At 38.3% G+C, this 27,053-nt stretch overlaps 1 protein-coding gene across 8 annotated transcripts in view; it reads right to left on the bottom strand.

The window, feature by feature from the left end:
• Nucleotides 1–21,018, bottom strand: part of mybpc3 (myosin binding protein C3) — a 53,369-nt gene extending 32,351 nt beyond the window's left edge. For 3 of the 8 annotated variants that reach the window (XM_017706156.1, XM_017706155.1, XM_017706160.1), the window contains exons 1-11: nt 20,934–21,018; nt 11,395–11,664; nt 10,350–10,538; nt 9,846–9,932; nt 7,624–7,772; nt 6,351–6,468; nt 5,988–6,036; nt 5,130–5,174; nt 1,615–1,674; nt 1,133–1,135; nt 360–383 (exon numbers count right to left, since the gene is read on the bottom strand). In XM_017706156.1, the coding sequence (XP_017561645.1) occupies nt 360–383; nt 1,133–1,135; nt 1,615–1,674; nt 5,130–5,174; nt 5,988–6,036; nt 6,351–6,468; nt 7,624–7,772; nt 9,846–9,932; nt 10,350–10,538; nt 11,395–11,664; nt 20,934–20,958 (1,019 nt within the window). In that variant the 5' untranslated portion in view covers nt 20,959–21,018. The remainder of the gene's footprint in view (nt 1–359; nt 384–1,132; nt 1,136–1,614; nt 1,675–5,129; nt 5,175–5,987; nt 6,037–6,350; nt 6,469–7,623; nt 7,773–9,845; nt 9,933–10,349; nt 10,539–11,394; nt 11,665–20,933) is intronic. The other 5 variants (XM_017706158.1, XM_017706161.1, XM_017706157.1 and 2 more) reach the window with 4 other exon arrangements.
• Nucleotides 21,019–27,053: the final 6,035 nt, after the last annotated feature.

Raw genomic sequence — 27,053 nt, 5'->3', positions numbered from 1 at the left:
GTGCATTCATTCATTAGTAAGTAAGTCCCTTCTATTCCTGTCTAATATATGCCTATATGCTGATGAACTATGGGTCCGTTTCCCTGACAGGGATTAAGCTTAATCCTGGACTACACAGCATTCTAAATGGTGATTATAGTACAGTATAGTATAGTAGAAAGGAAATTATAGTACAGGGCTAGGTTTAATTCCTGTCCAGAAAACTGACCCAATAAATGTAACTTTTCAACTAAAGAATGCAACCTGTAGATAAAGCTGTGGACATCTGCTTTCAATGTGTTAGCAACATCATTAGCACATATTCAAAAGCAAATAGCGGCTAGAAAGAACAGGGTATAAGGATGTGAATGAATTCTTACCGTTGACTACTTTTTAAGAAACTGCTGCACTTATTCAGAAGCAGAATCCAAGACATGACAAAACAAACCACAGCAGGTTAATGCATACAATACAACACTCAATCCACCCAAAGAGCACACCCCTCCTCAGCATATCCAGTCTACTATACTAAAACGTCATGAGAATGTGTTGTGCTGTCTATTTTAAAGTACAGCACCAATGTTTTAGGCACGGATTAAGCTTACTCTGGAAATGTATAAAGGATGCTGTAACTCCATGCCCATTTTGGATTCATATGTTTCTTACCATGCTAGGATAAGACTGCATACTTTCAGAAAGCAACTGTACATGTAAAATTATTGAACAGACATAAATAAATGTTATTGATGAAGTGATGAAGTATAATTTGTGGGTTTATATGGTTTTTCTGAGAGAACTCAACACTTTTGAGGTGCACAAAAGGCTTATGATGTCAGTTTAAGCACATTTCTGGGATTAATATCTAATACCTGTCTACCTTTAGAGTAATAACAAGCAATCTAAATGATAAGTAACGTGATAATTATGCAAATTGAATTTTGCATATTTGTGTCCTAGCAAAGTAGGAAAGTGAGTGAAAGTGAGGCTACCGCCTAGAGGACTGGAAGACTGAGAATTGTGAGTAATCTGCCATTTGAGCAATGATTAGCAGAGAAAGTTGCAGCATTGGGCAAATGTTGCCAGCAGGACAATTAGATCAGCATGCCACATGCAGATGGTAAAGTACACGTGTCCAGGATGCATTGTCACTTACTCTCTACAGACGAGTTGTCACATACAAAGAGGAATGGAAAGAACAACAACAGCAAAAGAAATGACAGACACATCAGTCCACTTTGACTGCAGCTTTATTCATATACTGCAGTCAAAAATGTGTATACAGGAGTATCACTTCCCGCAACACAATCATTTTAATGAATCTGAAAGGACATTTTAACGTCAATGACCAGGGGATAAGGCGATCCGGCGGTAAAAGTGAATGTTACTGGATGGCTGTAAGTATGGAACATGACCAAATTCATGCAAATGTTTAAAAGATCAGGCCACAGTTGTCCAAAAGCACTGTGTCAATGTGATGCCACAATGCTTGAGGAAAAGTTGGCTCGGGGAAGTGCATAGGCTGTGAAAACAAATCTTTTCCACAGTAAATGAGCTTTTTAAAAGGATGCACAGGGCAGAGTGAAACATTCAGAGGGCGTCATCAGTAGACGTCTTTGGACGATGTTGGAAACTGACCTCTTTTTGAGCAAAGCACTGAAGTCCAGCTCTCCAGAGTCCTCACCTCCATCCGTGCTACTGCAGGGGGAAACCATCAGCCACAAAGCATAGTGAGCATCTTCTGCTATAACTTCAACTTAAAGCGAGAGTCAAATCTTCACATCTTACCCCAAAGGTAATCAGTCAAGACATGTTTATCTCTTTAGGTTTGTGCTGGAGGTATGAAGCTAATGTGGCTAACAAGCAAGGGAAACTTTGTGACAACCAATTAGCACCCTGGAAGCCTGAATTTTGTCTGTGCTTTTATTGCTTTTCATAGATAGCAATTTGTCACACAGTGTCAGTAACCATAAGCAAGTCGATATAAGCTTACTTAACAACTTTACAGAGTTTGAGGCTAGAGCATAGTCATTTTGTCATGTAATTGCTAATTGTGTTTTTAGCTTCCATCAGCCTACTTGATAGGGAAGCATACCTATGTTCCCAGAGCCTTATGATTCCCCCAAGAGGAAGTAAGCCCATATGGAAATCTGATATATGCCAAGATATAGATGTCAAATATGTGATATTAGAGCTTATATTTGTCACATGTGGACTTATATGTGACATATATGCCAACTTATTTGAAATTTGCCATTTTGAAATATGGGCTGCTTATTTCAGATATATAGCAACATATACAAACATATATGTGTAACAACATTATTCATATATGGATGGAATATATTACTTCTATATACAATACAAGTCTAAAAGCTCTACACATTGCAAGTGATGAAATGAATGAATAAATAAATAATGTAAAATATTACATTTTCATATTCAAAGGCAAACAGATAACATAGTAGCAATTATGACTATACTGGAATGTGTTCATCCACTTAGCACACATATACGTATGACCCCTGTGCAATGCGTATATGTCCAATATTTGAAACTTAAGTATATGTAAACAACATATATAAGTATTTGTACATATAGACATATATTTCAAAATATATGTATTTATATGTTGTGTAGATACATACAGAAATATATGCCTGACCTGTTATTATACGTATGTATATGTGCTTATATCTGATTTTTATATGGAAAGGAGGCCATTTGACATGTTAAAAACCATATAGGGTAGACATTGGGGGTGGATTTGTCTTGCTGAAAGATTCCATAATTAGCCTGACTGCTAAGTTTGGTAAAGAATTGCACGTCAGTGAACAGATTGTCACTCTTGTTCACGGAAGTGAACAGCCAGAATGTGATTCAATAAAGGAGTCTGTTTTATTTAAATTTTAAGTAGTCTTTATTCTTTAGCATTTGTCTTATTTGTCTTATTTTTCCTGTACATGATTGAGCAAACATGGGGCTGAAACTTGGGGCCGTGAGAACACAGAGCTGTTTCCTAGGAAATTTCAGTGAGGGAACATTGGACTCTGGTAATATAAGGATGTTTCCAAAATTACAAAGAGGTAACATGGGGCCCTGGAAAAGGACATTTTCCTAGAAATTTCAGTAAGAAAATGTACATCCCAGTGAATATGGGCATAACCCCATTGTTAAATATATCAGCATAGCTCCAGTGCAAAACTAAAGAAGCAAACTTCAGGCACCAAACATGTCTTGTTTCAGCGATTACATTTGAGGGAAGTGTAAAGTTGGGTAAATTTGATCTATCACTAAAATCAACATTAGTACAAAATGATCTGTAATGCTTTATAATAATGTTTTTTATAAACATAAAAAGTGCAATTTTTAGCCACAGACAGTGTGGCAGAGACAGTCCCAGATGCATTCGAGAGCATCCTCACCATACAGTACAGATACATATTGCACTGATGTATGGAAGTGCACTTCACAGCATAAACATTTAGTGTGTCCCTGTGAACTTTTCATTCATTCCTTTGGCTTCTATAAAGGTTGATGTGACCATTCGCTGCAGCGAGTGCTTTTTGAAAGAGCTCTTTGTTTGTGGGCATCAAAGGCAAGATCTCAGACCTGGATGTAGGCTTGTGGGGTGAAGTGGAGCTCGGTCGCTTATGAAATCTATAGTGGACCCAGCTCTGATCAAAAAGCCTGAGCTGGATATTGCAAGGCAGCAAGCACTAATCTTTACTCTGAGTTTTCTCTCTGATCTCGGGGGTCTGTCAGGATTTAAAAGGATAATGTGTGTGTGTGTCTGTGTGTGTAAGAGCATTATGACGAGCGCCAGCCGCTTCCCTACACATGCACCCGCTCCCCTGAAGAGTGTGTCTGTCTTAAAGTACAGTATTATCCAGACTTAGTGCTTCACCGCTGGTGAGACAGTGAGGAGGGGAAAAGTGACACGCTGTGAAAGAGTGTGTTTGTGCAACTGACTCCACTGATTTTGGCAAGTTGTCAGTCACAGGGATGAGCATGTAAAATACATCATTTCAGATGTTGGTGAATAATTCCCTCATGTCAGCTACAGAGCTAAAAAAAACACTGACACTAAAGAGCCCATATCATTTCAAACCAAATTCTCCTTTTCAAAACATAGCATTCTCTGTTCAGTCCGTACAGTCTATATATAGAGGCTGTGCTGCAAAAACAGCACATTTTAAATGCATTATGGTTGTGATGTCACAGCCATTAAATACATTCATGTATATGACCTTCAATTGAGCCTACAGCTGTTTAGACTGGCCTTGAAGTGATAAGGGGTGTTGTTACTGCAGAGTTGATGGAGCAAAAGATAATGGGATTGTGTTCCTTGTTGTTGGGAAGCAAAAGTGTTCTTGCAGTCTTCTAAAGGATCAAGACATCCAAAAGTAGTCTTTTTATTATTGTTATTATTTACCCCCATTCTCTACATTTCAGGTTGGGCTGCATTTTGAATATGCATGCCTCCTTTGACTTGTGAAGAGAATCAGCCAATCAGAACAAATGTGATTTACATATTTGTGGCTTAAAGGCACAGCTTAAAGTTGAAGTAAATTATGATTGTAAATTGTGGTTGTTTTTAAGATAAAATCACAAAAAAAAATATGGGCGCTTTAATGGAATTACCAGCATTAAAAAAGCTCTGTTCCATGTTGATTTGTCCCATAGAGTATTTTAATAGGCCTCTCAGTGTCTGAGACTGTACTTGCAAAGATCAGTGGACAGGGAAACCATATTCACTCAAAGGTCCAACACTTCTTATATGCCAAAAAAGGAGGGCTGAAACGTTATCCTCACCAGAGGAAGAGATAGACAAGGAAAGGAGGTGTGTGAAAGAGAGACAGTGAGAGAGAGGGGCAGAGAGAGAGAGAGGCAGAGAGGAAATGCAAGGCTGGAGGTTACACCATTCTAAGGCAGTGACTCACAAAGAAATGTACATCAATGATATGAGTCAACCATCCTTAAAATGTTCCCAGACAGAGATAAAAGAAACAAGAATGAAAAGAAAATGACAACAGGGCATCGAAGGACAGAGAGAACAAAAACATGCCCTCCTTTTGGCGAGAAATTGGTTGTCTCGAGACCTTAAGTGCATGAATATGTCCTGTGCTGTTGCAGCAAACTCCATTAACTACCTGCCAAGTCCTGACATCTTCTTCTTACTGCCTCCAGACAAACTCCTGAGTGATCAGGACGTCCAAGCAACGAGATAATTAAACATCATTTCCCATGTATTGATTTGACAGAGTACTTTAGCACATACAGATGCTAATTAATATGAACATACCTACAGATGGGTGACAAATTACAGAAAAAACCTGGATTAGTGGAGAAGCATGCAAAAGGCAGATGCTTCCAGATGGGTGTACTGCATTATACAATAAAGCAATTAACAGCCTATCATGCTTTGTGGCATGTATAAAATCGGAAAAGATCTGAGTGATTTTGAAAGAGAGTTCATTATTGGGCCACAGATGGCAGGAGCTTCAGTCGTAATGATGGCTCAACTGGCTGGTGTTTCAGTAGGAACAGTGGCTGGAATGACATTTAGATTTATGGGAGAGCTAAATAGGGTTGGAAATTAATTAATTAATTAAATTGTGATTGAAAGGTGTTTTTCTGGTATAGCTTGTGGCCACAGTCACTGCAAATCAATAATAAAATCATTCTGAGCACTTTTGTCCTACGAAGAGGCATTTTGATCCTGATGAAAGCTGTTTCTTCCAGCATGAAAATGCCCCTGTCCGTAGAGCATGAGGTTTCACTGAATGGTTTGGTAAGTATGAAAATCATAAATCATATGCTGTGGCCTTCGCAGTCAGCAGATCTCAACCCAACTGAACACCTGTAGGAGATTTTTGACTGAGATGTAATCCAGCACTCTTAAAGTTGCTTTTTCTTTTGTCACCTGTCTGTATGTATGTAATGACTTATCTACAAACTCAGAAAATCTAATTCACTGCAGAAGGTCTTATACCAAAAGTACCACTCACGTGCGTCTGAACGCTGCGCGAATATCCAACCCCTCTACTGTTTGTGCCTCTGTAAGAAAATAGAAAAAATGTAAATCCATGAACCTGAGCTTCAAGCTAAAGGAGTCTGCACTTTATGCCGTGATTATTTTGTGTCTTGCTTTTCGTGTGGGTGTATAATCGTTGTCTTTAAAGAAAAGTCATTGCATGTTTTTCTCAACAGCTTAAGTACTATGACTTGAGATTATCACTTTAGCCCAATATTCACTCTGAATTTATTATCACATCGTTTTGCTTTCTCTCTATTAACCAATAAGCAGTTTCTCTGCCAAGTGTGATTTCTAAAATGTACTATTCTTTAATAAATGCCATGTCAGTGCTTACCATGCACGGTCAACTCAAAATTACAGCTGTCAAACTTGTCTCTGGAAGTAACCTCACACCGGTAACCTCCAGCAAAGTTAGCTTTGGCTGCAATGATGTGCATCTCAAAGGTATATATCTGCAAAATCAGTGGGACAGTTTACATATGTAACTTCATTCATATAGTCAACTGAGTGATTGTAGGTCTTTTTGCATTTTGTGGCTCTTTTGCCAAAAACTTCAGCAACAATATACAATACATACAATAATACACAGCTTTGCAATCATGTAAAGAAGTAAGTACACCCTGTGAAAAGTTCTGACTTTTTCAGCATATTTGGACAGATATCAGATAATCATGTAGAGAATCTTTAAAACCACTGCCAACATCTCCAGGCCAGCAAATTGAACCCACAAGCAGACCATAAAATGCTAAAAGAACTCCAAAATTTCATCACAGCGTCTGCACATAGCTCTTGCCACTGTGGATGTCAATGTACATGCACAGTGTATCGTTAGAAAAGAAATGCACAAATATAGCCCACACGGGATGTGTGCCAGAGGAAGAATTAGCTGTCCAAAAAGTGTCATGGTGGAAATTTCAAAGGTTTGGGGCTGCTTTACTACGTCAGGGCCTGGTGAGCTTGGATTCATAGAAACGACTATGAATTCTCTTTCTTTCCAGAGAGTGCTTAAGGAAAATTTGAAGCCATCTGCGAAAACATTAAAGATGAAGAGGTGGACATTTCAACAGGATAATGATCCCGAACATACAGTTAAATCCACCAAGAAATATCTCAAAAGAAGAAATGGAGGTTTATGAAGTCAAAGATCAAATCTGAACTTCATTGAAATGTTGCGGGGGCCAGGATTTGAAATGGACTGTACATGCAAGAAACCCCTCCAGCAATGCACAGTTGAAAGAATTCTGCATGAAGCAGTGGGAAAAAATTTCTCTCAGTATTTGCCAGAAACTGGTATACAGTTATAGGAAAAGCTTTTATAAAGTTGTTTCTGTCAAAAGGAACAATATCAGTTACTGAAGCCAGGGCTGTCCTTTTTTTTGTTTGTTATGCAATGTTTATCTGTACAGTTTGTCTGTAAATACTGTTTAGCTGATGGTCAAATACTGCTATGCCCATACATTTAAAAAAGATCAAAACTTTTCATGGGGTGTACTAACTTTTTCACATGTCTGAATACTGTAGCATAGCTGTTTACAATTAAAAATGGAACATACTACAATCGTAATTAGGATCTGTAAATAGGATAGTCATAGATATCACAGCCAGACCTTTGTGTTGCGGTCATAGTGCTCTTTGAGCTGTAGGTGTTTCCCTGACTTGCTGGCCAGGTCCATCCACTTCCCTTTGAACCATCGAATCGTGGGCTTCTTCAGCAGAGACTCGCCACACACCTTAGCCACAAAGGTAATATTTCCACCTGTAGATGATAAAACAAGTTCCTTCTGCATTCCAGACTTTGACTAAGCTGGTGCATTTCTGTTTCACGTTTCGGGGCAAAGAGCCTTGGACAAACCTTGTTCAAGAGCTGAAAATGCCTAAATGATCCTGTAAGTGATGTGTAAAAGGGGCAAGGCAAAAAGAGTTTGATATAGTATGTAAATATGGTTTCAAACATTCACTCCTCAGCCTATATAGTCTATATGTGGAGAGTAAACTGTTTTGTATTCATTGTTTTCATGATGTCTCAAGAACAGTGTATACATATCCACCTATTCAGCGTACAACAGTTCAGACCCACCCATTTACACATTTACATATATGAGTGTTTACGCATGCAATATAACATGGCCCACAGTGCTTATATGTGCACCTAAGCATGCAGACTGCTTCTACAAACATTTATGAATGAATGGGTCGCCCTCAGGTGATCAGTGAATTCCAGTGTGGTACCGTGATAGGCTGCAAAATGTGCAGGTCCAGTCGTGAAATTTCCTCGCCACTAAATATTCCACAGTCAACTGTCAGTGGTATTATCACAAAGTGGAAGCGACTGGGAATGACAGCATCTCAGCCACAAAGTGGTAGGCCATGTAAAATGACAGAATGGGGTCAGCGGATGCTGAGGCACATGGTGCACAGGGGTCACCAACTTTATGCTGTCAATTGCTACAGACTTCCAAACTTCATGTGGCCTTCAGATCAGCTCAAGAACAGTGCATAGAGAGCTCCATGGAGTGGGTTTCCATGGCTAAACAGGTGCATCCAAGCCTTACATCACCAAGCACAATGCAAAGCGTGGAATGCAGTGGTGTAAAGCGCCGCCACTGGACTTTAGAGCAGTGGAGATGTGTTCTCTGTAGTGATGAATCACACTTCTCCATCTGGCAATCCAATGGATGAGTCTGGGTTTGGCAGTTGCCAAGAGAACGGTACTTGTCTGACTGCATTGTGCCAAGTGTAAAGTTTGGTGGAGGGGGGATTATGGGGTTGTTCTTCAGGAGTTGGGCCCGGCCCCTTAGTTCCATTGAAACAAACTATTAATGCTTCAGCAGACCAAGAGATTTTGGACAATTTCATGCTTTCAACTTTGTGGGAACACTTCGGGAATAGCCTCTTCCTGTTCCAACATGACTGCGCACCAGTGCAAAAAGCAAGGTCCATAAAGACATGGATGAGGGAGTTTGGTGTGGAAGAACTTGACTGGTGTACACAGAGTCCTGACCTCAACCTGATAGAACACCTTTGGGATGAATTAGAGTGGAGACTGCGAGCCAGGCCTTCTCATCCAACATCAGTGTCTGGCATCACAAATGCACCTCTGGAAGAATGGTCAAAAATCCCCATAAAGCCTTCCCAGAAGAGTTGAAGCTGTTGTAGCTGCAAAGGGTGGGCCAACATCATATTAAGCCCTATGGACTAAGAATGGGATGTCGCTTAAGTTCATATGCGTGTGAAGCCAGACAAGCAAATACTTTTGGCAATATAGTGTTTGTGCAGTACAACATGGCCTACAGCATTTATATGTGTAGTACAACATGGCCTACAGCATTTATATGTGCAGTACAACATGGCCTACAGCGTTTATATGTGCAGTACAACATGGCCTACAGCATTTATATGTGCAGTACAACATGGCCTACAGCGTTTATATGTGCAGTACAACATGGCCTACAGCATTTATATATGCAGTACAACATGTCCTACAGCATTTATATGTGCAGTACAACATGTCCTACAGCATTTATATGTGCAGTACAACATGGCCTACAGCATTTATATGTGCAGTACAACATGTCCTACAGCATTTATATGTGCAGTACAACATGGCCTACAGCGTTTATATGTGCAGTACAACATGGCCTACAGCATTTATATATGCAGTACAACATGTCCTACAGCATTTATATGTGCAGTACAACATGGCCTACAGCATTTATATGTGCAGTACAACATGGCCTACAGCATTTATATGTGCAGTACAACATGTCCTACAGCATTTATATGTGCAGTACAACATGGCCTAGAGGTAGCTAAAACAGCCAATGCTTACCCACATTCACCTCCCCACTCTGAGGTTTCTCAGTGAAGAGGCCGGTCAGGTCCTGCCTGGTGTCTGGCTGATGGCTTTCAGGAAGGCCTGCGATAAGACAAAACGTGAATAAGGGCTAAAGTGAACATAAATAATCAAGTTTCATTTATTTGGCATGATTGAAATGAGCATGGTGTGGTGGTATTACACTGTCAGGTACAGGTGCATTTTCATACATCAAGGTACAAACAGCAGTAGTTTTAAGGTCCAATCATATGCCATTAATAAGTTATTTGTTTTTTTTTAATAAAGAAAAGGTACTTATTTGTACCTTCCCATATTTTTCCCAGAGGTACCAAAGATGCAACCTTGAAGGTACCACCCCAATGACAGTTTAGTATCTTTTTTTTTTTTTACTTATAACATTGTTAGGTGCAACTGACAGAGCCATATTTACAGCTAAACTCAGTAATAGAGGAAGGATAGATTAAAAGATGTTTATTATTCTAAGAATAAGAAATGTACCATCATGGGCTCCATTGTCTGGAGCATGACCGTTGGTTTCCGAAGCTTGGGCTGGTGCTGCTGGAGCCTCTGCAGGTGCACCTGATGAAGCATCTGCTGGGGCTGCTGGAGGAGCATCAGCAGGGGGCACTGCATCTGATGGGGTCTCCTTTGCTGGAGCTTTAGCTGCTGTCTTTGCAGGTGCTTTGCCTGGAGAACATAAAACATATCATGGTGCGAATTGAACTCAATAAGTGGTAGCCAGTCTGAAGTGTTATGGAACACAATATGCGCCAGGAGTTCACAGTGGCTGGACTGGGGCACAATTAGGTGTGCACAGTAAATTGATGCTAAAATTTCCCTGCCTCTACACCAGCTCTCAAAGCTACTTGAGAAATTGCTCCTGCTACTAAACGTAAAAAAGTTTACTGGCATTCTCAGCAATCCTGATTGAACTATAATATCCCAGATATTTAAACAGCTAAGGTTAAGAAATCCACTTTGAAAGCTTCAAAAGAACTGCTAAGTAAATGATACCATAGCAACACTTAGCTAGATTTGATATGACTGTTAAATAAAGCCACTAAGTATTTATTCCTCAAATATGTCAGCCATGTTTTGTACTCTCTGGTTATCAGTTTTCCATGAACACTCTCTCCATGCTGTCAAGTGCCTCTCAGGGAAGCAATCTCCACAGCCAGAGGTAAAGGTCATCAGTATTTGGAGTGAGCGGTGGTTGGAAGAGGCCTGGTTTTCATAGATTAGTTCACAGTAGGCCTTCACAGTAGCACCAAAAAGAGTGATGACCTACCTTGTTTTTGTATCCAAAACCATCTCAAACAGGGCACAAACCAAAGTGTGCACTAAGACTGGCCAACAAATAGTGCTAATTCAGCCCCAGTGATTGTATTACAGAAGCTGATCAGTGCCATTATAAAGAAGGTGGTTGTGCATGGTTACAGGGGTCAAGGTGTGGCTGTCCAATGTCCAAAGAATGAAGTGATGGTGATATGGTCAGGAAACAAAGGCAAGTGCCAGGTGTGAAACTGTCCCAAAAGTAACCCACCTTCTGCTTCTGTGATCTTAAGCTCAAATTTGACTTTGGAGGCCCCAGCAATAATAGCATATCCTGCTGCATCTTCTGGGGCAACATTGTTTATGGTGAGCGAGTGTTTGTTGCCTTCTGCTGATATCACGTATTTGTCACTGGCTGTGATGTCTTTAGCGTCCCGTTGCCATCTTACTCTGGCATCTGCTTTCTCTGTCTCTGCTTCGAATACCACTGTTGCCCCAACCTCAGCAGTCTGACATTTTGGTTTCTTGATGAAAGCAGAAACTGGAGAGGGCCAGAATGGTGAGGGAGGAAAATTGAGATAAAGAAAGTTTTAAAATGTGCATGTCCAGAAAAGTGCCAAGCCCTTCAAAAGTACAGATGGACAAGGGATCAGCACCAGCAAACAGAGGACTGTTAAGCACTAAGGACTGACCTGCTATCCATTACCATAGCAAAGTATCCTTCAAAAACATAAAGAGAGTGCTTAATGGCCTTACTGTGATTTAATAAAGTTTTATGATCATCCTAAGTGGATGAGATGGGCATTTAAGCCACATTGACCTTAATTATAATGCACTGAATTCATGTTGTTTGACACAATGAGTGTAGTACATCTAAAGTCCTTCACACTATCCATTACTCAATGAGCTTTACCTTTAAGGATGTTTGAGCTTGCTCACTCATCTTTCACCCTCTGTCCAATGAATACATCGAAACTGAAGCAATATCCACAATCACATTCGTAATTTAAAAAATGACACAGTATAGCCAGACATGTTCAGAAGCAATAAAGAAGCTGCAACACTCCACTACTTGTGATGTTTTTCTTAGCCACCCAGTTTGGTACATGTGTTTGGAATTCCTCCTTTTCAAAGGTTGACTCCAAAGGCCATTTGGTTCTTAAATAGCTCCATTCCTTGTGTCTCTTCTTTCACATACCTATTGGAGTCAATGTATAATTAAGTACCTGGACAGTGCAAACCAAGTCTATTAGTTGAGATAAATACCCAAACAGTCAATAAAATTATGGAAACATTGAGCCTTCACTTAGCTATTAGAGTCACTGCTGAGTTGACCATAGTAAATGGACAGTGCAAACCAAAGCAATTCTTCATCAGTTAGTATAAATGCTTGACCAAGCAATGAAATCATGACATATTAAAGAGGGGTCTGTGATGACTCCTGGACAGAAGCTTTGCAGGGCATTCATTCACATTCCATTCATTTAAATTATCAGCTAATCCAGTACAAAGTAATATATAGATTACACTACTCTCAAAGTTACACTTTGTATATCAATCTGTATCCCCCTTATGTTTTAAATGTAAGATCTATAAAGGAACTCTGGCCCATTCATTTTGGTTTTGCTCTGGATTACACAAGTTCAGGCCAGAGGTGTTTGGTTATTCTGATGCGTATAACGTTGACCTGCCCTTAGACCCTGCAACTGCTATCCTAGTTCCTAGTTGGTCACCAAATATACAGGTTTATGTTCGTTTTAAGATCCAGGTGATCCAGCATAACTAAAAGCATTTTAATAGTCTGGTACAAAAATCATTTGTTATCAAGTTTGAACCCTGGCTGAATGAGCTCTATAGTACGTTGCATATGGAGATGATTATGCTGAGAAATCTAGTAGATTTTCAGACACTTGGAATCCTCATCTTACCTATGTATTTGACCAGCAAGGTCCAACAAGTAGTGTCTGAAGCGGTTATAAAACATGTAAGTGTTTACAAAATGATGAATTTAAATGTGTTGCTGAATTTTTAAAAAAAATTTTAACTGATGAGATGAGTGGACAATGTACTGTCACTGTTTGCTTGGGCTGTAAAAATATAATAGGTATATTTTATAGGTATACTTCACTGGTGTTGGTATCTCCATTTTTTTTTATTTTTTTTGTTTTTGACCTAATTTGAAAATGCCTGTTGCCCTTTGCACTGTATGTAAAATTCATAAAGAATGGACCAAAAAAAACAACAACCCCCAAATGACTTGGAAAAAAGTCTGGCTGACTTACAATAAAAGTAAAGTAGGGTTTTTTCTTTGCCTGTAAAGTTATCATTTTGGTGATCCGAAGTTTTCTTCTAACAACAGCAATTTATTTTCAAATGTACTTGATGATATTTTGATTATTTATATTCATTTATACATTTTTTCTGCTCTAAGATTAACTGAAACACGTTAGAATGTTAGGAAATGACAGGGATTGAGAAACTAATATTTAATTACTAAGGAATAGATTAAGGTGAGCACTAAAAAGAGTGATCTATTTCAATCATTTTTTAATTGGTAATGACATACTTGTGTGCAATTTGCAGGTCAGAGATGTACTATACCATGCTATACCCTATCATACCTTTAAAGAGGAAATCCACCAAATTTTCTAAATGTCTGCATTATTAAATTGTTAAATTTAATTGTTGAAATTCAGATTTGATGTTGAAATTGTTCACTGGGGTGCTGATAGCAACAAGATATCTAAAGAGTTAAATGCCTCTTACAGCCCCATCACAGAGAGTTATTACATTAAATGCTGAGTTTTTTTTTTCAGATTTACCACTATATTACCATTATCAATAATACATATAAAACCTCATGTACGTAGATTCACCTGTTTTGGATAGTGAATAAAATGGCTTTGTGTTGGCATTGTAGATATCATGATGTCTGGTTTCTATCACAAACATTGTAAAGAAATTGGTAGGTTTATCTACACTATACCCTTTCACATCAACTCCCTCTGAGTGACTCAGTCTGGTTCATTTCTGGTTCATAATATGCTCCCAGCTCATATAAAGCAGCTTCTTGCAGGGCACAGTTTATCTATAACCTGTAAATGTCAGCAATAATAGGATGTTGACTGAGACTTCGCAGCTGCCTTAATGGCTTTTTATTCTTAGAATTGTGTTATTTTCTTCACAGTAATGTTTGTTTTCTGTGGGTGGGCTTTATTCTGTGCTCTGCTGTCCTTGGTAAATGATGCTCTTTGTCATGTGGTATATGTAATTCAGTACAGCATGCTGTTAGTGCTAAATTGAGTGCAATAGAACAGCTTGATAATGAACAAGAAAGAGGACACGTCGTCAGTATCAGAATCAGAGGTGAAACAGTAACAATCACAGTGAAAACATTTAAAGGAATCAGAGTCAAAATTCATGATAACAGGTGCTTAACTGCGTTAGGGATGGAGTGATTCTAGGACCCAAGGCAAAACACAGGAATGGGCCCCCTGAATACGTTAAAAACTGCTGTATCTGGCAAGTGAAATCATCTTAATTCTAGTCATTATATCTAACAACTTACATATATAAATCGATTTTTCAACTAAGTTCTAGACATTTTTTACTTAAGTAATTATACAGCAGATTATATGGCAGAACATAAGCATCATAATCCCACTACATTTTGAGAAAAGTAATTGGTCACTTGAATGGATTGCTTTTGCTTTCCTTCCTTTTTTGTTTCTTTGTAACTCTTGTATAACTTCATTAGATTTTCCCTCTTAACACCTAGAAAACCACATGATGAACCTCCTCTCCAGAAAGTAGATTATTGCTTAATTGCCTTGTTCATACCGGAACATTACAGCCATGGGTGAGATGGAACTGAAATTAATTTAAATAATTGGTAAAGTTGGAAATAACAGCTATTTTTTAAAATGTATGTACACTCCCGGGGCAAAAAAAGACAAAACATTACACTTTTAATGGGCCTAACAATAAATCGTTAAACAAACAGATAAAGTAACTTAATGTGGGTTATCTTTTACCTTTAATGTCTTTAAATGTTAAAGTTTCATATGAAAGTTTGCAGACAAACTTTAACAGAAAGAAGAGCTGGTATTTTTCCTTTCAGCATTGGTGGCTTTTATAGTAGAGACTAATACATTTTTGCTAGGAGTGTATATTTTGGAATAAGTTATTTAACATCAACACATGCAGTAAATCTCTGGATTTTAACAGGACCCTTGGCCTTGGAGGAACTAGGTGGCTGCCCAGCTTTGCTAAGTGCAAAAACCACCCCTGAAACTGCATTAGTGTTGAGAAAAAGGGGCCACGTTCCTGATCTGTCTTGTTCTTCTTTCAATTGTGACCTGTCTATAGTCAATGGGTTGCTTGAGAGCCTGGCGTCAAGTAGGGCATGGACAAGCTGAACCTATCTTAAGTCCCTACATTCAATTAAAAACACTGTTTTTTAAGATGTAAACAATTGATTTGTTATCCGAAAGCTTTGTCATTACACATTGCTAGTTAAAGCTGTGCTTTCTGTATCATTCCTGAATCCTAAAGTATTTCACAGAACTGAATCTAGACTTGCATGATCCTTTACCAAGAGTAATGTTCATCCTTATCTTCACAAAGCTGGAGTTTGTGATATATACACCATTTCTATTCAAGATCACAGATGCAGAACAGCATAAGAAGTATACATGTTAGATCCCTGAGCAAAAAAAAGTATTTGATGATTCGTCTTTTAACCTTCTTTCTATATACGAACATGTTTGCTATTGGAAAAAGCTAGGATGTCTTCAAAGCATAATGTTCCATCATGTTCCCTCATGATGTATCTATGTTCCCAAATGATGCTTCCACACCCGCTGAACAAATTCAAGAGTGGTTTAAAAAAACAAGATTAACTTAAAGGCCTTCTGTGATCCCTCCAGTTACCAGATCCAAACATTATTAATGAGATACTTTATAGGATGCTCTTGATTGCAGACTTCAAATACGACTTCAGCTCTCAAGGAACTGGAAGCTTTCCTTTTTGTAGTATATGTCCCAACAACGGAGTAAATGGAGTACTTGTACACCCCCACTTTTTAATTAGCAAAGCTCAAAGGCTGCAGGGTAAGTAAAACTGTGCAGAACAAAGGCCTGCATTTGTTTGGTGAAAGGATTTCTCATTTTCAATATTACAGCTTGTTTTGGGAATTTAACTGTCAGAGATGAAGGCACACTTGACAAGATAATTAGAATTGCTGCGAGTGCATAGGTGGATGAGTTTTATAGGGATGTGGTACCTAGGAAGGCTCTTACTATAGTGTTTGACCCAAATCATCCACAATTTGCAGTTTTAGCTCACTCTCTTGCTGCATTAGAAACTTTAAAATGCCATTCCAGCCCCTGAATCCTTGATGCACTATGCTGGTTTTCAATGTAAATAACCTATGATTTATTGATTCAGGAACTTTTGGATTTTGCACCAACATTTTCTCACAATTACACAATAAACAAATTACTTATTAACTTTACACTTTGAAATATGAAATCAATATTTGACATGTTAAATTAAATGCCTTGCTACCATTAATGTAACAAGTTTGCCAGCTAGTTAAATCTGATTGTCTATTTTTAGTCACAAAAAACTGTTGATAAGGAACAGTGCAGCAGAATTTTGCATAGCAGGCAACAACACCTGGCAACAACATAAACTGAGGAGACAAATGAGAAACAGGTCAGATATTTACAGCTTGTTCTTGAAGAAATGTCATTTAAATGTCACATACATGATATTTTAAGGCTGAAACACGGTCCTCAATCTGTTCACTTCTAAAACAGCACTATGAAGGATTATCAGCATCACATGACAGCTTGTGATCACCATTATATACTGTTTGGGATCTCGCGTTTACTGTCTATATAAAACTACTCCATTTATAAGCTCAAAGCTCTGATGGTGCACATGTTGGGTGCTAATTTGAATTGAAGAGCATTGTATTTAATTAAAAACAAACTGCAGGGCGCCCGACCTGGATGTCCTTAGAATGTTCCAGCTCTGCCCCTCATTGTCCTTAACACCTGCAGTTTGTTGTGTTAGTTTGTTTCAGATTTTTTCTTGGTAGTTTTCATGTAATTCTGAGCCTTGCTGCATTAGTTCTTCTGATTTTTTTTACCTTTTATTGCCTTTATTTGTTGGTTACTGATGTATTTGCCTGAATTTTGGCCAAAAATCTGTCAATCTCTACCACTTAAAAAAATGAAAGGATCGATAATATCGCTAACTTGCCTAACTGTCAGTGCTACTAATGTACTAGAATTATTCTTGGTTACTTTTTCTTCTTGTTACTACAAATAAGCAAACGAAAACTCTTTACTGATAGTTCAACATAATCAGTGGCATATAAACAGACATTACAGCACTAATTGAACATTTTACTCCAATATTAAGTGTGCTCTTAAAATATCACATGTAAATCACTCGTTCCCTTTCCGCAGAATTATTAAATACATCATGAAGTATGACTGATACATCATGAAACGCACAAGGAATATAGCGATGACACACATATATATATATATATATATGTGTGTGTGTGTGTGTGTGTCTGTATATACATATACATATATATATATATAGTGCTGTATTTATATATATATATATATATATATATATATATATACACATATACATATATATACATATATACATACACACACACACACACACACACACACACATATATATATATATATATATATATATATATATATATATATATATATATATATATATATAGTGCTGTGTGTATATATTGTATATATACACAGACACACACACACACACACACACATATACATATATGTATATAATTTCAGGATAAATGGAATGGACCAATCTCCATTTTTGTCATTTTTCAGTTTTTGACGAAATCCAAAAATGCTTGTTGTACTTTACGTTTTTGTAAATTTCATGGTGTATGTACCAAAAGAAACAACCCAAAATTACTTGGAAAGATGTCTTTGACTTACATTAAAAGTAAATTAAGTTTTTTACTTCTCCTGTAAAGTTATTATTTTGGAGATACAAGGTTTTAATCCGACAACGCCGATATACAAGTGGGTTCAAATATAGCATGCATATGTCCTCCATTAATAAATGCAATCTAAGAACCAGCACAGTGGCCCAGCCACACGTAGCTCTGTGGGGGATTAGCTAGACTCTATTTCGGTTGTTCAACAAGCATTGGAAGAATGGCACTGCACTCTCTTCTCTCTCCACCTGCTATTTGAAAACTGTGGTGGCATCCACACTTCATTTTGTTTTGTGCCGCAGACTGGCGGAAGAGATGTGTGAAGTTAGAAAAAAAAAAACTACACATAGCAAGTCGGTTTCCTGAGGTAACAATATTGTAATTATGAAAGGGTATCCAAGGTACCTTCTGTAACTTATCTGCACATACACTGTTTAAAAATACCTCTGTTTGAAAGTAGCTTCGGCATTGTGAACAGTAGTCAAAGCACAGCCCAGCACCATAAGTACACCCTCCACTGTCAGTGATTAGAGGGCATGTTTCCTGGGCTGCAGTACAATAGACACTTATCGGTCACCTGATTCCACAGTGAGGAAAGATGGGCAGGCGAGCTATTTCGTCCTCGAAATGGTGATAGCTTTTGCTGAAGAGACTTTAAAGTTGGTGTTGATGGATATGTGACACATCTGAGCCCCCATGGGCACATCCTCTTTCAAGTATGACCTAGATCGGGCAGTTGTGACGTCAAAATTGACCTCTGCACAACAGAGAGAATAATAATGGTCACTCTCATTAGATAGAAGGCAGAGCAGATAAAGACTGTGTTGGGATGAGGGTATAAAAGTATAAAAACCCCTATACACAATGGGTAGAGAGATCGAGAGAAAGAAAACTGTCGATAGATTACAGGATCTTCACACTAACTCCAAATCACTTAGTCGGATCACTGAAAGTGAAACAGTAGCATGGCTCGAATGCTGTGGGTCTTAGCGCTTATAGCTCCACAATGGCTTGTCAGGCAAGAGCTATTAGGGTGCTTGATCCTTTCAGGGATATGTGGGATGATCTTGAGTGAAAACACGATAAGCCTTTGGTTACAGTGTATTACTAGTGAAGAAATGTTTACACAGGAATCAGTGGAACTTTGAAGTGTTGTGCTTCTACAAAGCTAAGCAACTTACGTTGGTGTACGAGACCTGTTTTTCATACTGTCTGCTTCCAGAACTGCTTGTATACAGTATGCAAGACTGTAGAACAGTAGGGTAGGGGAAGAGCAGGGTACAAACTAACATGGGAGAAATTGTGAAAATGTTAAATAAGTCCAAGTAGAACATGGTCATCTTCATGTATTTCATGTGAATTTTCATAGCAATTGGATGGATATTTCTTGAGGTTCACCCTGTTTTTGGACCATAAAAGTAACTTTTTTCATCTTTTTTTCCAGTTATTGAATTGAATATATAAATCACATTGCCTCCTGTATTATTTCAACTACTGTCTTTGTTGCTACATTGTTTTAAAGCATATGCATAACTCACAGTGAGAACTAGCCAAGCTAAAGTACAGCATTCACATGGTGAGGTTAGCCTCCCAGTTAATACAATACCCATATCGATGAATTCTGATGTATTAGTTTGGAAAGCTCATCTGGTTCAAATACCATAGAATTAAAGTGTTAATTAAATTTAAATGGGGAAATGATCAGTGCTGGAAACAAAGTTTGCATTTTCTTTTGTTGAAGATGTGCAGGTTGTTTGTTTAAAAAAAATCTTCCTCAAATACTCTAAAATGATTAGCAAAAAGCAAAATGTGTTGTGCCGCTTTCCCCTGTATATTGTGATGAAAGCTTAAAAATAATAAATGTAATAAGAAAAGTCTCCATTACAAAAATATTTGATTATATCTTATATACTCATAGCTACCATTTGGTCCTCATTGATTTAAAAAGAGTACATAATATAATGAACCCTGAGGTCTCTACTTAATACGTTTCAGCAGACAGTAAGGGTGATTCAATGTGATGCTGGTACTGGTAACATGATAGCTACTACTTTAAATATTGCCCTCTCAAGGACCATCCATGTGACTAACATCACATCTTATGGCAATGTATTCAAAGAGGTCATGACAAATGACAAATGCAGCACAGATGACCGATGCACTTCCCTTTGAACCTTTGAAAGCGCTGACTCTATGACACAATCTATCACTCACAGCCTTGTGGGGTGTGTAATCAAACTCTTTTTTACATTGCAGCCATGTGCTACATGTCAGGCCATCATTTTACAAGGTAGGATGTCCCAGTAGTCCAGATATCTTTAGCCAAAAGTCAAGCCTGTCCAATAAGAGGAAAGGTAAGAGTTATTACTACTGGGCAATGCTGACTTTTGTTTTAAATTAGCTTGCTGAGAATTCATAATTAGAGAAACCCTGCTTTATGAAGCATCACCCATGGCCCTATACCTGGAGGTGAATACTGTTTTTCTAGCTATACATGTGTAAACTACCTGTGAAGAGGTATAGGGCCATGTTTTGGGGGGAAGCCACCGTATTATAGCAAAAGTCAAATGTTAGTCAAAGGAGGATGATAATCTTTCATAATGCGCTGTCAACACAACATATTTTCCCAATAGCAGAACCATTATAAACAACAGGACTATAGGAAGGATAACTTTCTAACATTTTTGTTAAACAAGCTACTTCAAACTCAAAAGAAATCATAAATCAAAATGAGAGTCTTAGAAAATGTCCTTCTTATGAACACAACAGCTGAAAACTATGCAAATGCCATTACCTGCTTTTTTAGTCGGCTCTGGCATCCTGCTTTCCTGGTTGAGTGTCCCTTACGGGTTCAGACAAACAGGCTTAGCAGATGCCCTCCTTCTTTCTCTTTTATTAGACCCCCCCCCCCCCCCCCCCACCAGTGCCCTACAATCTAAGCCCAGCCCCTTCCCTCTCTCTTCAACAGGAAGATAATGAACACATACCTCCAAACTTCCAAATGGTAAACCCACTACTACCCACCCACCATGCTACCCCAAACCATCCGTTTCCATAACGCAGACCATATTTCTGGCCGCTCCTCCAACACCTCCTTCAGCTGACAGGACCAGAGAGGCTGGAGGTGAATGGAGGTTAAGGGATAAGGGAGGGGAACAGAGGAGATTAAATTTAGTCTCTGACTCCAGGAAAGTCTCTCACAACATCTAGACCTACAACCTGTCACACCTTATTCCTTGTACAGAAGGGATTAAAAAAGAGAAGACCGCTGTAGAATGTAGACAAGAAAAAAACGTCGTCATGACATAAATCTTTATGTCCTCAAATGCTCTTCTGTTTATGTACACTCTTAGAAATAAACATGCCAGAAAGGATTCCTTGTATGATGCCATTCAAGAACCACTTTTGTTTCCCAGATGAACCTTTCACTGGATGGCTTATTTGGAGAACCTCATTTGTACAGGAGCTGTGTGAGTCTAAAGAACTTTAGTCTTTTTAAAGATTAAAGAACCTTCACATGAAGTAAAGGCTCTAGGAAGAACCCTTGAATGGGTGTGTAATGTTTAGATTATATGAGAGTTCTTTAAACCTGTATAAGGTTCTTCACACTCACACCTCTCAATTTCAAATATGGTTCTTTAGGGGACCAAAGTGGTTCTTCTATGGTATTTTTCAAAGTATGCTTGGCACCCTCATTATTAAACACGTAGAACGGTAAAGTTTTGATACTGGCACCAATTTATCAATCAAAAGAACACACAATAGAACACATAGTGACACCTTACCTTGTTTGGATAGCTTTATTAAGATCAACAGAGGATTCTCCATATATCCTAATTCATGGTTGATTGACTGATTACAGAGAACTGTTATAAAGCTCTATGCAGGCTGATGGTGTCTTCTGCTTCAGTCTAAGGATGGTTGTTAACATTTAGTAAGACATTTGTAGACATATTAAAGACTGAATTATCCAAATCTGCAGTTTAATTGCTGAGATGTAAATAAAGTCATTCAGAGTTGTTTTATGTGAAATGGCACATTGTAGAGAAAGAAACTAACTTGTAATTCTTTTCAATGTTGGTGTTAAGAACCAGGGGTTTCATTGTCAGCAACACAAATATACTCATTCTATTAACCATCCAAAATAATCTGTAAACCCACGTGCCATCCTCTGAGTTTTTATAACATTGATAATGGTCAAATAGTGGACAATCTGATAAAATAGGGTTCCTTTGATGACCATTTTGTCTTACAATCCTGTCATCAGCCCCAAAACAAGACCTGTATATTGGCAGCTAATATTAATCTTTCATCCAATGAAATCTGTATTGTGCTCCACTCATTCGGAGGAGTTGAGGATATTTCACAAAGCAGTAAGATGGCTAACAAACTCACTCTGAGGACTTTCTGCTAGGAATGTCATTTCAAACAGTATCACCAGTGTTCCCCTCAGTGTTTTCTGAGTGTCTTTGTTAGTCTCTGTCTATCATGCCATCAAAATTGGGCCTCTGGATGCAATCAGAGTGAGGTGGGAGGGGCTTATTCTGTGTACTCCCCCACCAAGGCTGGACTGTGAACTAAATTCAGTCCTGGACCCTCTACAAACACAGCAACCCCCCTCCCCCTCCTCAGCCCCCCAAAATTGCAACCCCCGACACCCTCTCACCTCCAACAAATGTAAGCAGTATTACTGGATGCAGAAGCAGCAGAGACACAAATCATTCTGGCCGGAGTGAGCTGAACCCAGTATGTGAGCACATAGAGAACCTAGGATTCAAACTGTTTCCAAATATCTGCTGCAAAAAAAAAAGTGCCAAAAGAATTGAAACTTGTTTTTAATTACACACCTGTACATTGTACACCTGTACATTTCTAATATAAAATCTCCAAATTCAAATCCTCAGATTCATACTGAACATTATATCATTACACCCCTTCTAACTGAGGAAACCCTGGTTGGTGAAATGCCCTGGTTCTGTGCAGTAATTTGTGCTTGTATTGAAGGTAACAGTGTAGGACGAAGTGCCAGCTGTGTTTGCGGAACACTTTGGTATATATTGCCTAATCAGAGAACGAATGCTCAGGGTATTGTGATGTTGGAAATGCCATGTTTAAATGCCTGGTGGATGAATGTCATGCTCATCCTCACTTCACACCCATCTGGCACGTATACCTGGATCTAATGACAAATCATTTTTGCTGTTTTGCACTTCCCCAACGCTGGTCCATACCTTTGCTGACCCTGATCTGCCAGTCTGTCACCAACCAGTCACTGGTAACAGACAGATGGGAGCTTCTGGTAGCTGCAAAATGCCAGGAATCAGGCCATTGCAAAGAATAGAGAGGAGGGAGGCACTGTGTGCTGCCTGAGGGCCACTGTAAATACCACCCATCTGCTGTAATGTCTATATATTGCCCCTGGGACTTGCAGCTGGCTTCTCCTTACCTGGCCGCAATTCCAGGAAGATCAGCTAAAGCTTAACTGTAATGAAATGAAAGAGCGTCAGCAGCATGGCATGACCTGAACGGGATGTTAGCGTGTTAGCGCTTTTGAATTGGACACCTAAGGAAGGTACAAAAAATTAGACACCACATTTAAATGAACGCAATGCAAATACAGTAGAGTAGCAAGTGTTACAATAATAGTATGCAGGATACAAGATACATGAGAATGTACTTGCTTGTGACGTGGACGTGGACACGTTGGCCTCGTAGACACAGTATAACACGTGGCTGACATGCGTAAATCATCACATACTTAAAATATTGTCTCACAACAACACAGACATTCATTAGCTTAGGGGGCTGTCACCTTTGGCCTTTGCCATTTGGAATGACAGCAACAGCGAGAGAGAAAGGTGTAAGGGCCTGGACTGTAGTAGCTCTGGCATTCCTGATTTACTGAGTATGTGAGCATGGCATAAAGGGGTCCAGAGGATGTCTGGAGAGACAGGAAAACCCTGAAAGCCCCTGCACTTAGTATGTTTATTATGGTTTCTCACATGAGAATCACACTTCAATTAGAGATTTGTTGATTAATGGAATACAAAGATGATTAATAAAGTTTGACCTGTATTAAATTGTAATCAGTACAAAAATACAACGATGTTTTACCTTAATAACATTTGTTTTTGGTAAATATCCGCTTATTCCAATTAGGATACCTGCAACACATGGACACTAATACGCCCCCGTACCATGACAGACACTGACTTTACACTGGTAACAATCTGGGTTAGGCTCCCAAAACCACATTGGGTTCTGTGAGCACAACATCTGTTACTTCTGTAAACTATGTGAATGATTGAGTTGTCAGACAAAAATACACTTTTCCATTGTGCACCAGTCTATTTCAAACGAGCTCGAAGCCAGAGTCAGTAGCATTACTGTTTGACATATGGCACATGTCAAGCTCCAGTCCTTGTGAGCCAAAACACTGCAGGCTTTAACGCACTGCCTCATTAAACACACCTGATTCAGCTAATTAGCAAGACTTTCATCAACTGAATTCATAGCGTCAGACGAGGCTAAATGTTAATCTACACAGCACTTTGGCCCAGAAGGTCAACAGCTTGACATGTCTATGGCTTTGGCTGTGGATAGTATAGTCTTAACAATGGTTTGTCAGAGAATTCCCAAACTGATGCAATGATATTTATCACAGAAGCCTGAACTTTTTTATGCAGCCACTGGTAGATGGTTCCAAAGATTTTGGGATAATTTTTAGGAAAAATGTTGAGCCTCCACTGATCCTTGCTGAATTTGTCTTGTGTAATATAGTTTTATATTTTATTCATATATTTGTTTGTTTGTCTGTGTATTTGTTAGTTTATTAGGGGTTTTATCTGTTTGTTTGGTTTTTTTTTGTTGCTTATTTTATAGACCATACTCTGCTTTATAATACAAGATATTGTGTTACAGTTACATGGTCATCTGGTCATCTATATACTTTAATAATCTACACAGAAAACATGTTTTCAAATAATAGAATACTGAAATAATAATCAGAGGAAAAAAGATCATTTAACACAGAAACCATAACCAGTTAAGGCAAAACGAATAATATTCATTGGTTAAAGCTACACTGGGCTATATAGGACTTATTAAAACAAAACTGCAGTAATGCAGGTTAAGAAGGCCCTAAGATAAAGGAATGATATGGGAAAAGACAGAGTACTGCCAGCAGAATAGCAGGGTAATTTAACTCTGTTATGGGTAAGGGTCTACTATGTCCAGTCAGAGCAGTTTTCAGTAAGCAGTAAATTATTCGCTGGGAATTCAGAGTATGGGGGGGTTAATCCAGCCCTATATTCAAGGAGCAGTTTTATGGGGTGTTAAAATGTACATAAATCCCCTCCGTAGCCTATTTGACAACAAGTTTTGCAGTTGGTTTTTTAAAGTCCCCTGGGGAATTCTCTTTGTCTAATACAAAATGGAAATCCAAATTAATCCAAAAAATATGCTTAAATCTCAGTTTGTGTCTTTCCACAAAGAAAAGACAAGCAGTGGTTTACCCTCTGATACCACCTAGTGGTTTGGCTACTCACTAACAATAGATGAGTCATTTCATGAACCGAGTGCCATTTGAGGCCATTTAATGCAGTATATAAGGGACAGAACTCTGCGTATGAGTGTGTCCAGGCTTAAATATAGTATATGAACAACTTTAATCTAAGTAAAAAAAAGTATTTATTTATTTATTTATTTAAGAAGGGGTGGGGAACTGAGTCTGGCATAGCTTGATTTCTCTGCTCTAGCGTATCTGGTAATTAACCTGTGATATTAATCAGATGTGCTTGAGCAGGAAACTGTACAGGAACCTGACCCTCCAGGACTGAAGTTCACCACCACTTTTTATTAGGCATATGGGCAGTTTTAGTTTTAGTCAGTAAATATAGTTTAAACATTACCAAATAAAAGTCCTTATAACATCAAACATTTACCAATATCAGCACTACATCACTTAGATTTATAAAAGCATCAAACCTTTAAGAAAAATGTTCAGAAAGGCATAATAATTAAATGTGTCCCTCCACACCAACATATGCATGGCAGATCGTCTTTGCATGAAATTTTCCACCTCGTCACATTTCCCTCTGACAGCTTCAGTACAATGATGGGTTGTACTGTTAACGCAAAAAAATAACAGTTAAAAAGCTGGGAAATTTAGTTTTTTTGGAAACTGAAACATGAGACTGACAAAAATGTGATTTCTTGACATCATTTTTTTATTTTCAAATTTGTATCACCCTTTTGGCACCGACCTCTCATACAGGTGGTAAATTCGAAGTCTAGCTAGAAACGACAGTCATATGCAAGTTTGGGTGCCCCTTGTCAAATGACATGTTTTGCAGATTGTAGCATAAATAAGCATAAATAAGTTCACACATCCTCCACAAAGAACACACTTCTGCACTTTTAAATGTACATTTATTGTTTAATGGCTGAATTTAACAGTTTGGTAAAATAAGAAAACGAAATGTGGCCTGGGCTAAAATAGTAGCACATTTTATTTTATTTTTAAACTCAGAAAATAAACAGAAACTGTGGGCTATATTTATTAACTACAGGAGAAAGAAGAGGTGAACAGAATAGCCGTGTATTTCAAAGAACAGAAATATGTACATTTGTAAATATATTGTACTGTCAGTGGTATAATGGAGTACAAGTTGAGGTGGACAATATGGCCAAATGTAATATTATAATATTCCATGTATAGCTTTTTTACACAATGTGCCACAATATTTATTTTTTAAAACAGACGCAGTAGTGCCACATTTTAAAAATACTATCAAAACCCATACAGAGAAACACTGTATACAAAAGAATGTATTTCAAAATGTATTGACGTATTAAGCAAATATATTTTAATATGCATTACACATGGAAATGTATTAAAAATGTATGCAAATAT

The sequence above is a fragment of the Pygocentrus nattereri genome, chromosome 25, assembly GCF_015220715.1.
Source record: "Pygocentrus nattereri isolate fPygNat1 chromosome 25, fPygNat1.pri, whole genome shotgun sequence".
In the NCBI taxonomy this organism is placed as follows: domain Eukaryota; kingdom Metazoa; phylum Chordata; class Actinopteri; order Characiformes; family Serrasalmidae; genus Pygocentrus; species Pygocentrus nattereri.
The sequence above is the reverse complement of the archived record's forward strand: the minus strand, read 5'-3'. Positions and strand labels throughout refer to the sequence as shown.